Consider the following 13,143-nt stretch of genomic DNA (forward strand, 5'->3'; position numbering starts at 1 on the left):
GTTTTTGGCCAAAAAATCTCTCACAAGCAAAGATGAGTGAGCAGGGGCATTATCGTGATGCAAAAGCCATGAATTGTTTTCCACAATTCTGGACGTTTCTTTCGTATTGCTTCTCGCAAACGGCGCATAACTTCCAGATAATACTGTTTTATTGACCGTACGACCATATGGTAAGAACTCCTGATGCACCACGCCATGGTAATCGAAGAAAACAGTGATCAAAACTTTGACATTTGATCGAACTTGGCGTGCTTTTTTCGGTCTTGGCTCGCCTGGGCTCTTCCATTGGGACGATTGGGCTTTGGTTTCGATATCATAACCATATACCCATGATTCGTCACCAGTTATGACCCTTTTGAGTAAATCTGGGTCGTCGTTGACGTCATTCAACAGCTCTTGAACGATGCTCATGCGACGGTTCTTTTGGTCAAAATTCAGCAATTTCGGAACAAACTTCGCTGACACACGACTCATACCCAAAACGTTTGAAAAAATTTCATGGCACGAGCCAAGCGATATACCGACATCTTCAGCAACTTCTCTGATAGTGATTCGACGATTTTCCAAAACAATTTTCGCCACTGCTTGAACGTTTTCATCAGTTGTTGACGTGCTTGGGCGTCCAGAGCGAGGCTGGTCATTGGCATCTTCCCGGCCATCTTGGAAGAGTTTGTACCACTTGTACACATTTTTTTTACTCGGAACAGTTTCACCGTATGCCACTGTCAACATTTCAAGTGTTTCAGAGCACTTAATTTTTATTTTTTACACAAAAATTTGATGCAAATCCTTTGATCCATATTTTTCGATAGCAAAAATCGCCGAGCTCGCAAAATAACTTGTAACTTTACGCCTCTCACAACCAAACAAAAGAGGATGTTCCATTGAAACTTGATACAGATGTTAGGGAAGAGTGTACCAATATAACAAAACAAAAAAATCGATAATCGAAAATATGTTGCCCGCGAAATTTGAAAAGTCACCTTACTTTTTGAACACACCTCGTATATTCTAATATATTATCCTAAGATCAGGCATTTAAGCATTGGCCAAGGCCCAAATAATAACTTTATTAATTTATTTGTAAAATGCAGCTTACTCTGATTAGCAGTACGTGCCTAATTTGTATCGTCCTTTCATACTTTGGATTTGTACTCCATACCTGTACAACCTGAAGTCTTATCACTGCAAGGCTCTAATCAAATAGTCAGATAAACCTCGTCTGGGTTTCGGTTTAGAGCATGCTTCAGTGGTAATCCAATCCAATCAGGACCTGAACTACCGTCTGCCATGTCAATCAGGACTCGATAAGCAGCCGTCCCTACGTTTATCACCTGCAGTCCTTGGTCCTTTAGTATCCTTTTGGGACTCGGGACGCATGCGCCGAGATCCGTTCGTCAAATATGCTGGCAAAGGATTGCAGAAAAGAAAACGTGGAGCGTCTGCGGTGTCAGCTAATTAAATATTTGCATTGGCGAAAGGTGCAAAACTCTGTCTGATATGGATTGATGGAATATTATTACTGGGGGCGGGTTGAAAGGAAGTCCCCGAAATGGAAAGTGTATGACAAATCGGTTCCCTGTTTGCACATGCCAAAGGTGTTTTCTCCGAGAATTCGATATTGCTATTGTTGTGATTTCTGTTTTCCGAGAGGGTTTTGCGGAAATTGTCACAAAATATGAGAAGGGGCTCCAATGTGCGGATGTTTGGTTTCCTGTTAATTATTGTATATTTTTATGCCCTTAGCAACTATTGCAAGAATAGTTTAGAATTTGGTTCAACTATTTGAATTTGTTATATTTCATGATCTTTTATGAAATAAACTTTACATTCTGTAGAAGATTTAGGGATATATATTATCCTCTTACTTAGCCCTAAGGGGCATTTTATAACTTTTTCCTGGAAGAAAAGTTTTCAAAACTTTTAGAAGTAAAAGAACCATAAAAATTTCTTTTCTGATTTTGTTTGTTTTATTTTATAAAAATATTCATTATCTTAAAACTAGAAATAATCTTAACAACAGTTGTCCTAACAATATTGAGAATATATAAATTAGAATAATAATTAAATGAATAAATTTGGTCAAATGCTGCGACAATGAAGGAATGTACATGAACTTAGGCTATGAGTACTAGAACTGAAATAAATATATTAATAATAGCACCAAAACCGAATCGACTTAGTACAAGCTAATCTTAATTATTGTCTGTTTGTTTGGTCTTCGCCAGCGGAATGTGAGGATTTGTATGTTAAGTCTTGCCAAAGGATTCTAGATTTGAGAATCCTACGCAATGGTGATAGTGCAGTTGGAGCTGGAGTGCTTGTTCAGGAGCGACATCCTCGAGAAGGATTTGTGGCACACCTGGCAGGCGTACTTCTTGACGTCCACGTGGGTCTGCTGATGGGCTCGCAGGTTCGAGCGGTCGGCAAATGATCGTGGGCAGTCGTTGCACTGGAATGGCTTCTCCCCTGTATGGGTGCGGATGTGTCCCTGGAGCAACCATGGTCGGGAGAAGGCCTTGCCACAGATGGGGCACTTGCAGGGCAGAGTGTGGGTGCGAATGTGCATCTTCAGAGCTCCAATGGTGGTGTACAGCTTGCCACACTCCTCGCAAGAGTGCGTCTTCTTCTCCTGGTTGCACTCGGCAGCTGGGCAGTGGAACTGGCGATGCTTGGACAGGCCCATCGAGGTGGAGTACATCTTCTGGCATTCGTCGCACTTGAAGCGATAGTTCTTGGCATGGTTTGCAGCAACATTCGTAGACGAGGCATTCATGGCCGGAGTGTAGGAATATCCGGATGAGCTGCTTACACTAGCACCGCTACTGCTGGACTTGGCCTCATCAAAGAGATGGAACAGAGCCGGCAGTGGGATGTCATTCCTCACGGACAGATCCTCTGGTTCGGAGCCGGTTTCAACATCGGATCCTGGGCTGGAGGGCGGTGTCATGTGCTGGTAGCTGTAGACCGACTGAGGTGATGCCAATGAGCTGGCTGGCGAGGGAAAGGCAGCCAAATGGGGCTGATAGCTGCTCCACAGAGCAGAGATGGGATTGCATCCGGCAGCCATCACAAAGGCGGACTGGAAGGGATTAACCGTGGCGGGGCTAACAGTGGTATAACCCGTAGTTCCTGCGGTGAGTCCACGCATATGGATGTCGGTGGGCTGGTAATCCTGAGATTCAGCTGGCGGCGACAGCAGGCAGGAGTTTGAGTTAGAGATCCTTTCCGGTGTCTTGGAGAGATTCAACACATAGTCACGTTTCGGTTCGGGCTGCTGGTAATCCTGAGTCTCCTCTTCGCGACATCTCTTCAAAGAGAGATCCTGCGGCTGATCTTCGGAAAACAGCGAGTCCTTGGTCAGAGCCAAGGCCTCCGTTTGCGGCAGACGCTCCTCCACGAAGACAATTGGGCGCTTCTTCAGCGGGCAACTCTTGTAGTTGGCGGCCATTTTTAAAGTGTGCGATTAAGTTTTAATTTCCGGTACAGATCGAGATCGATATATCGAGAGATCGTGCGTGTTCGTCCGAGGGGCGATTTATATAGTTCGGGATCGAGATATAGAGCGGTGGTTGCGTTCTCAACGAGAGCTGAGGTGGCTGTGACAGGTCGACCGTCAAGCACGCTCTTTTATACCCGGAACTCTGCGCCTCTGCCAACGTCGCTGCCACCATTTGGTGGTGGTTCTTCTTCAAAACAAAAAAATACTCACACGTGTGCGTCGCTACCTAGCAACAACAACAATAGTACTTTTCCCATACCCTTATTGCGTATTTCCCTTACTTCCCTCTACCTGCTCTCTCTCTCTGGAGATTTTCTACTTCTCTTTTAGGAAGACCAGGCGCAGGCGCACCCTCCCAGGAATAAGGATCCCCCTATAAGTTATGACAGCCAGAGCTGGCTCTCCAATTTCCCCGGCATGTCCGCAACCCACCCGTAATAACTCCTGCAGGTCAGGAGACTCCGAAATGCAAGTTACACTATCACTTCCCTACACCTATGCATCACCCTAAGTAATTTTCTATTTTTAAGCACGAGTCAAATTGGACTCCTAGTATGAGTTTTTGGGGTGGTTTTCTGCACTTAGCTCGAGTGCTTCGAGTACATCTGCCGGGGCTCTAAATTCCGTTTTTGGGGGGAGTTGAACCTGAGCGACACGCACTGACAAAACTGACACCTTCGCAGAGAGGTGTTCCAAAAATAACTCTGATAATGAGCCGAATTCGAACACCAAGTGTCAACTCTAGGGTGCACTCTACGCTGACTTATGGATCATCTCCAGTGGCTCATTGGCTGGAGTTCGGTAAAGATTACCCGGGGACATAGAAGCCATCATTATATAACCAAAAAGGAGCTGATGTTATCTGTCAGCTCCGCCAAGCCTCCTTTGAGCTTACCTTGGGTCTTTGGGATTTTCCTGTTCCCACGACTTTTGGAAAACTGTAAACATTTTATAGATTTCCTTGTAAAACATGAAGAGCCCATTACATGTGCCAAGTACTAATCAAATGCTTTTTTAAGTTATAACTGCCACCATCATAAATTAAAAAAATGTAAAAATTGTTATTTGTATTATATTTTAATAAAAACCAGAGGCAATAATTATCTTTTTTATTAATAATAATTTTCACTGTTTTTATTAATCATTCCATTCGTTTAACAAATTAGTTAAAAGAAAGTCTAGTTATAGTATAGTAAGTAGTATTAAGCATATATTAATTAATGATAAAACTAAGTAATGAAATAAATAAAGCTTTTAATTTTATACAAATTGAACTTAAAGTCTAATATAGTTAAAGCATATTAAATAAAGCTACCCTAAATATCCATCTATCCAGCTGGATCTAACTGAATCCTGGTCATTTCCCACCATCCTTGCTTTTATCTTCCCTGATCTTTGACTCGTTGCCTCATAACGCACACACAACTTCCCACCGTGCACCTCCAGACTTTTTCGCCACCCCTCCAACTATCGCTGGGAAACTTTCCTAACTCCCACTCCCGCATAGAGGCTGACATGCAGACTTCGTGCCCGGAAAAACAGACAAGCCCGCATAGCCAAGTCCGATTTCCCAGTCCATCAAAAAAAAACCAGGCGCAATGGTAAAATTGGAAAAAATCCGTAGCAAACCCAAAAGTTTTGATAAACCCAAGAGGTGACAAAAAATTCCAACGCGGAATTCCAATTCCCCGCGATCCTGCGACCAATGGCGTGAGGGAAATTGGGAAATGTCGAGCCAATAACCCAGCCGCATTTCCATTTTGTATTTCCCTACGACGGATTTCCCTTCGACCACTCTCCGGATGTGGATCAGAGCTGGATTTAAAGTAATTTCCCAGCTTATCCAATTACGCAGTCAGCGAAACTCAAGCAAAACAACCGACGAGTGGGAAAACATGATGGGGGTTTTCTACATGTCCTATATCCTACCTGGTGGGTCATCCCGGATACCTCGGTTATTACGTGTGTAATTCCGCCTAACTAACCGCCATGACACATCCAGGCATACATCTACCTAATGATCACCGCGTCAAAATCCTTGGCCGCGGAATTGCCAGCAGGACACCGCGGATAACCCCGCGGTTCTCATTCATTCCGCGGGAAAATCCGCACTTGTCGCCCACATATCCGCTGAAGTACCTGACTTGCAAAAATCCCTGGTTGGGCTGGTCCGCTCATTAGCATTACGTAGATGATTGCCGAGCAAGTATTTTCCACTTCATTCATTAACTCAACATTGGGGGAAAACCCTTTCGGTACTCATACTTTTTTCCCCGACTCGTTTGGGATTTCTGCAGGTGCTCAACTGTTTCTCAATTTTCCCTGTGCCTTGTTGTTTTTGTTGAATTTCGCTGACAATGGGCCCGTCCCATTTTTGCACCTTGTCCTGGCTCATTTGTTATAGCTAACAATAAAGAGGGAACACAAGATTCTGCAGAGTTTAGTTGGCATTGTTGGAAGAGGAGCCAGGCTAAATCGTATTGCAAAAAGAATTGGATCGAAGAGAGGGAAAAGAAAACTCAAGAAGAGAGGAATGATAGAGAAAATAAAATGTAGAAGAAAATGTGGAAAATAAAGATTTGGAACACATTAAATTACAAATAAATTAAAATCTTACATATAATATATCTGTATCGCTATGCTGCCTTGTTTTATTTATTATTTTAATGATATACGTTTTATAAGGACTATTATACGAAATAAAAGATTAGTATATCAGATAGTTTTTGGGTTTTTTTCTTCAAGATACCTTTAACTGTTTTTCCAGCTTTCAAGTCTGGGTTGCTTTTTGAACCCCCACTCTCCAAGAATCAAATAGTTCCATCATAACCTAACAGTATCTTTGGCTCACCTGGCCTGGTGCACCTTTTGCAAAAAAAAATAGAGGAAAAAAAGAGAAAGGAAAAGAAAGGAATGTACATTAAGGATACCACCAAGGAAAACAAACTATGGCCCAAGATATACGATGTGTGATCTCGTTGACAATGAATTGTTGATTACTCTACTACCCCCAGGTCAGGCTCTTTTTCTTTTTGGCACGGAACAAAGGAGCTGCGATCCATAAATCGAAGATCGGAGAAGCAGGGAAAATCACTGCCACGGGCTGTGTATGTGTGTGGACCGGGTGCATTGCACAATCAATAGGTTCGCGACACAAAGGGACGAACATTGGAGTAAATGTTTTGAAAAGCCAGCGAAAGGAATTGCTTCCCGGAATCCTTCGATGATGAAGCCGGCGTATCAATGTCCTTTAGCCAGAAGAAATCAAAAAGTTGGATCACCTGGCCGTATCTGGCGGCGATTATGTGCGGGTTCCATCGCTACCTGTGACCCATTGTTCGCGCCAAATTGTGAATGACCCCCGACCCCGATGGGTCTGAAAATCCAGACAGACCCCAAAAACTATCCGAGCAGCAAGCTCTATTGTCGCAAGTCCTACACTTGTGGCAGCTGCCTTGACTTTCAGCTCGATTCCCCCTTGAATTCCGTTTTTTAGGTCCCTGGCAGGTTTCGCGCCTATTCACGGTTCGTTATCCTGTCAATGTAGTGCCGGCATTACGAGTTCTGTTGTCAGCGTCCTGTCGTCATCGTCGCCCCCAACTTTCCATTATCCTGCAACGACTAAGCTGATTAGGGGACATCGCGTGTGTCCTGCTTGTTGGCCACGCTAAACACTCTGTTTAGCCTATTACACGTGTCTCCTAAATGAAGTGTGTAAATATTATTTAATTCTGTTGCGGTGATTATGGCCTACATAAAAAGGGAGAGTTTTTTGTCTGACAGCAGGGGTTGAAGGTGATTATTTACGAATGAAAGTGATTTCCGTGCGGAAATGCTTCCGAAAGAAAGGCACAAAATTTTTGGTTTGAGCAACCTTATTTTCTGTGTGTTAATTATTAAATTGCTTGTTTAATTGTTTAATAAATATCCGAAAAACTTTTAAATTTTGAACTTCACTTAGTGTAAAAAGGAAAAAGGTTAGATCTTCCAGGTGCAAAAGGCTCCGAATCTAAAAAAGTCCTTCTACTATATCCCTAATCCTTGATATACTGGTCATAGCTCCTCCCTCCCCCAGCCGCACACCAAGTTATGCGAGGTCAGGCAAGAGAAACTCCCCTATTAACAGGATTTCCAACACCTTTTTGGCAGGACTTTTGAGCTAAGAAGGATGCTGCTTGGACAGAGCCTGCAAAAAAAACCCACACAAACGTAAAGCAGTCAAGGAGCCGTTAACGAAAAAATCATTGCACCGGGCGGACGGGTGAACGGCCAACAACAATGCGGCTGAGGAAACCCAAAGGACATCGCATCTGCGCCTGTAGGCAGGCAGGAGCATTCGGAAATCAGGAATCACAAATCGGTGCTGGAAATAATGTCAACTCGAGGGTGGCGCGTTGGTGGCTTGGCATTGACAGCTGCAGCTCAGCCCTGGATTCTTCTCCTTTGGCGCGTCTTCGTCTTGGGCCTTTGGCTTGGGTTTTCTGATTTTCTGTTTTCATTTTAAGGTTTTTGGCAAGACGTGCATCTGTTTGCCCTCAGCCCAAAAAAACGAGACTCGATTCGGACGTTGACTTGCATCTGCGGGCGTACAATGGCGAGTGCTGAGGAGGGGAATTTATTAAATACACATCGAGAAATATGGGAACGATTGCGACAAGTTAATGAGAGCATACTATTTATTAATGCTTTCTTGAATATTTTTAATACTATAGATCTAAAAATAAAACTCGAATCATTACAACGTGCTATCTTTATAACAAAATCCGAAAATATGCAAATAAAAAGTTATAGAATCGTTTTTAATAATGTATTTTGCACTATTTTAATTTTTTAAAAATATCTTTAAAAATGTATAAATTTTCCTTAATGTACCAATCCATTTCTTTAAGTGTTTGAAAGAATCGCATTTATGATCGTCATCGGAATACCAGTAATCACAGTCGGGGCTCAGGACACAACAATAGTGCACCGTTCGAGATTTTTCAGCATTTATTTTGGCGGCAGGCCCCTGCGTCCTACCTGAGCCACATCCTTTGTCGACTCCTGGCCTGCCCTTTGATTCCGAATTTTGGATTTCATTGCCCGGCTGGAGGCTGTCGGAATTTGAATTGGACTTCTGGGGTAATGCAACCGCAATTGTTTCGCCCCTTTGTTCTCCGCTAGCGTTTTGGCATGTGCAGGGATTCTCCTCGAGTCGGGCAAATGAGTTCCGTTCTCGATTCCTTTGTCAGCGGTTATGCAGATGCATATTCCTAAAGATATAGAAGGTTGCATCACAGCTGCCCAAACACTGGTCTAACGGAGTAATTGCGATCGGAAGATGGAAAGTGGAATAATAATTTGTATCGCTTGCCTTCATCTGCTCAATATGAATATTTTCCGGTTATTACTGTGTATTTAATCTATACTGTTGAAATGCAAATAGGAAATCCAATCTTTGGTCTTTACCTTAATATAAAGATAGATAACATGCCGTAGATAAGCTACGAAGCCAATCCCTCCCCATTCTCACATTGGAGATACCAGTTGGCCTGTGATTTCCCGGGAAAATATCCGGTAAGAAACTCCCGAGTTCGTGGGAAACCCCTGACCATTTCGCGTCCTTCGCAGGAATGGCCAATCCTTTCAGGGCACTCGCATAATGTGCCCACATTAACACCAAATCAATCTAATCCCAACACAATCATTTATAAGCGACAACAATTAACGTGGAAATGAAGATTTCACTGGAAATCTAACAATATGCCCACTATTTCCAATTACAAATTATAGAAGGCCTTATCCTGCGGCCATTTCCTGACAAATGATCTCAGATAATATTCTCGGGAGTGAGAGCAATCAATCGAGTGCAACACGTTCTAACGATTTACATGTCAAGTTGACGAGAGTTGTCCTGGAACAATGGCCTGGCGCTTCGTGTGTGTCCAGGTGTCCCCGTCACCGTCCCCATTCCCTCTTCCATATATATGTCTGCTCATCGATTTCAGTTTCGATCGGGGTTTCACTTTCATTTGTCACCGCTGTCTGACACCTTGTTATGCGGAGATATTCATCGAGGGCCCGAAGACTCCCCCCTTTCCGAGCTAAGCAAACACAGTTGCGGCAGTTTCAAAATTTCGATTATGCTTGCGTGATAATTATGCATGCAATCGCAAGCTTCCCTTTCTGGAACATGTATTATAAAATGGTATTGGGTCTGGTTCTGGTTTGGTTTTGGTTTTGGTTCGGCTTGGTTTTATCGCTCGATGACAATCGGTCTCATTGTTTCCGTTTCCCACCGTCTACCTTTGTACGAATTGCGTCTTTGGAAAGGCCCCCCATCCCAATCCCACCGTCCACTCCCCATCCTCGATCCGAAGTTGTCCAGCTGCGGCAGTAAATTTTATGGTTAACTACGGTCCGACATTTGTGCTATTTAACCTTTTTGTGCCGTCGAGCTTCAGGGCAAAAGATCCCCGATCCACGTGCGACTCTGTTTGCTCTGACTTTGGTTCTATATGCTAATGGGTGTCTGGAGGGGCACAAATGAAAACCAAGTACTTCTTACTTACAACCTGCAGTTCGAAATGGCTGTTCACATAGCTAAAGCCCGTTTAAAGTCCAATTGAAATATTCGTCAAAACGAGTATATAGTTAATAAAAAGTATTAGAGTAAAACTATGAATCATTTGCTTACATGAAGTGGTATTAATCCTAAATTTTAGTAGAAGATGGCAATAGATGGCATTTCTCCTTATCTTTCGAGCTTCAGTAGGCTTTGTCGTACCAGTCACTTCGCACTCCCTGAATGTTAGACATTTTCTTATCCCAGATACATTTTAAGAATCTAAGGTCAGAAATAATCTAATATTAGGGCATAGTCTAAAAATTAAACAATTTGTAGGCCTCAGGTAGAAACTCCTACGGAAAAGAGGGAGGATGGAGGAGTACTCACGGGAGCCCTGCCCCCATCGCATCGTCGACGATTGCGGAGGAGCCTTTGCCATGGGTTCCATTGGAGGCGGAGTCTTTCAGGGCCTGAAGGGATTCCGGAATGCACCTCAGGGTATAGGTCGAAGGATTGCCGGAAGCGTAGCGGCAATGAAGGCCAGATCGCCCGTGATTGCCGGGAGTTTTGCTGCCTGGGGAGCAGTGTTCAGTATTGTGGACTGCAGTCTGGTTCATCTGCGCCAGAAGGAAGATCCCTGGAATTCGATCGTGAGCGGTGCAGTTACCGGAGGAGTTTTAGCCTCACGCAATGGAATGGCCGCCATGGCAGGAAGTGCAATTATCGGAGGAGTACTACTCTCTATGATCGAGGGTGTGGGCATTCTATTCACCCGTCTCTCGGCAGATCAGTTTCGAAACCCTGCCCCGCCAAACATTATAGACACACCCGGAGGATATGGCGACTTGGATTCCTCATCAGGCTACGGATTCCCCGTTGGTCAGCAGGCAAATGTTACAAGCTAAATTTCCGTTATTGTTCCCTGGCCAGAACCCAGTTTAATATCTATTTAATGCTTCATTCATCTGAATAATCCTAAAAAATAAATTATTAATTTGAAACGCACAATAATTGAAATATCATTCATTGATCTGTGGTGTTTATCAAAGAAAACCAATCCTAGGTAATGGACCAATCTTTGTTAAAGATGTCTACTTATCGTTTCCCATTTGACACGGTTTGTGGCCTTTTCATATTCAAGATTGTCTCAACAGGTAGTAGGTTGTTTCACACTTGCCGGAATCCACGACAAAACCACCTGACGCGTGTCATAGGTCAGCGTGAGATATTGGCAAATGTTTACCTGTTCAGACTGACTACCTGGCGGTGCTGCGCCGGCGCATAAAGTCAAGTGTCCGGAGGCAGAGGGTGTGGTCTCTTTACAACCTGTCCACTCGAAATGACCGCGGTGTTCCTGGCCATTAGTCGGTGCTGAGCGGCACTGGCTACTGGCCACATGTCCCGCTCTCAGCCGGAAAATCTCGAGCGTTCTCGAATCAGAATTTTCCCCTGCAAGCCAAAAAACCAAGGGCAACGGCGATTTCCCATTTCACATATGGAGAACTCAACACGATGGGAATATTGGAAGTCGAGCCCAGTTATAAAATCGTGGGAAAACGCCGCCTTCAAGGGAATCCCTTTTGGGCCGACATGGAAATTTTTTGAATAGATGGACAAAGCAACATATGTAACTTTGGCTCGTGTGTTTTTTTCCGCGAGCGCCGACTCCTAGTAACGTCTGTGAGATTTTCTGCCTTGAGGAATTCCGCAAGAAAACATTTGGACACGCCTGGCGCTACGGGAAAAGCACAGCAAGACCATCATGTGGCCCGGCCAGGATGTGTGGGAACTGCATAGCTGGTAATCCAAGGACTCGCACCTACGCATAGTACGTGCTCCGGTCCGGTCTGTTCTCACATGTGTGGCCAGTCCTGTTTGTTTTCCCAGCTCCGCAGTTGGAGTTTCGCCATGTGTGAGAGGGCCATGAGAACTCCCTCATGGGAAAACGGAGAGCCCAGCGAAGTCGAAGGTAGAGCTGAGGTGAGAGATATTTTCAGCAAGATTTTTTCTATGTGTAGATAAGGCTCCGGACCAGGTCCCCTCAAATAGTTCACACCTTCGCCTGGACAGGCTTGAGATTGGTATTGAAACGGGGCATGTGGCCAGCACATGTTTGGCGTTGGCCAACAAAACACCTCAATGCGAGAAATCAAGCCAAATGGAGGACTTTGCGCATGCTGCGCCCGCATGGCGCTAAACGCATGCCATTTGTTTGAGATTTAAAATAAAGATTGAAGTTGGAAAAATATTGTAAATACCTCACAAGTTAAGCAAGTACATACAAAAAACCCTAGTATTTAACTATAACTTTTATATTTAGAAAATTATTATAATCCAAAAATTTTCTTTCCTGTGTATCGCTTTATGCGTATAATTCCTGATAGCATTTTTATATAGCCTCAGAAATGTTTATCCGTAGCAAGCCTTGGCACATGTCAATGTCAAACGTTGAACCTCTGTCGAATTCATTTAAGGCGCATTAAAGGCATTTTTCCGACTTACTGGCACCTTTCAAGCTCTCTGCATTAGAGGATTTGCATTTCGTTGGAGTGTTAGTTGAAATTCGTATTCCAGAAATCAGGCGCCAAAAATCTCATGCATATATGACACACATTTCGAGTGGGACTGGGACAAGTCTGCAGGCAGACCAATGCATTTATTACGCGACTTGATTTTAGAATTCCTAAAAAGCTACTGCTAGGTGCATAAATTAGGCTCCAGCCCCCAGAAAACTCAGTTCACAAAAGTTCAAGGGTGCTACACAGAACAATTTTAGGTTAACAATAACAAAGCGATAATTCATAAAAAATATTTAAATATTTATCTTAGTTAAAAAACTAAAATAAAATAACACTTTATGCTTACATTATCGTCTTTTGTAATGTTTTACATAAACGTTATATACAATATTTATTGTAATAAAAATATTAATTTTATCTACTGTTACGTATTCTTTTCAACTAGTCCAAACCATTAAGAAATATTATTATCAATTATGATCAATATTTTCTCAAGATAAAATACTCAACAATATAAAACTTTCTTTAAGCTGTATCTTTTATAAATTTCCTTCTCCAAATCCTAGAGCATTGCA

At 43.2% G+C, this 13,143-nt stretch overlaps 2 protein-coding genes across 2 annotated transcripts; one reads left to right on the forward strand and one right to left on the reverse strand.

The window, feature by feature from the left end:
• Nucleotides 1-1,969: 1,969 nt before the first annotated feature.
• On the reverse strand, nucleotides 1,970-3,589 carry LOC108105129 (protein snail). Its single transcript, XM_017211561.2, has one exon. The coding sequence runs from the start codon at nucleotides 3,449-3,451 to the stop codon at nucleotides 2,285-2,287; it is 1,167 nt and encodes a 388-aa protein (XP_017067050.2). The 5' UTR covers nucleotides 3,452-3,589; the 3' UTR covers nucleotides 1,970-2,284.
• Nucleotides 3,590-10,310: 6,721 nt separating this feature from the next.
• On the forward strand, nucleotides 10,311-11,050 carry LOC108105137 (mitochondrial import inner membrane translocase subunit Tim17-B). The gene has a single exon (XM_017211570.2). The coding sequence runs from the start codon at nucleotides 10,421-10,423 to the stop codon at nucleotides 10,952-10,954; it is 534 nt and encodes a 177-aa protein (XP_017067059.2). The 5' UTR covers nucleotides 10,311-10,420; the 3' UTR covers nucleotides 10,955-11,050.
• Nucleotides 11,051-13,143: the final 2,093 nt, after the last annotated feature.

This window comes from Drosophila eugracilis, unplaced genomic scaffold (genome assembly GCF_018153835.1).
Source record: "Drosophila eugracilis isolate 14026-0451.02 unplaced genomic scaffold, ASM1815383v1 contig_423, whole genome shotgun sequence".
NCBI classification, from domain to species: domain Eukaryota; kingdom Metazoa; phylum Arthropoda; class Insecta; order Diptera; family Drosophilidae; genus Drosophila; species Drosophila eugracilis.

Coding starts and splice junctions, on each gene's coding strand:
- LOC108105129 (XM_017211561.2), bottom strand. CDS start 3,451: ATGGCCGCCAACTACAAGAGTTGCCCGCTGAAGAAGCGCCCAATTGTC.
- LOC108105137 (XM_017211570.2), top strand. CDS start 10,421: ATGGAGGAGTACTCACGGGAGCCCTGCCCCCATCGCATCGTCGACGAT.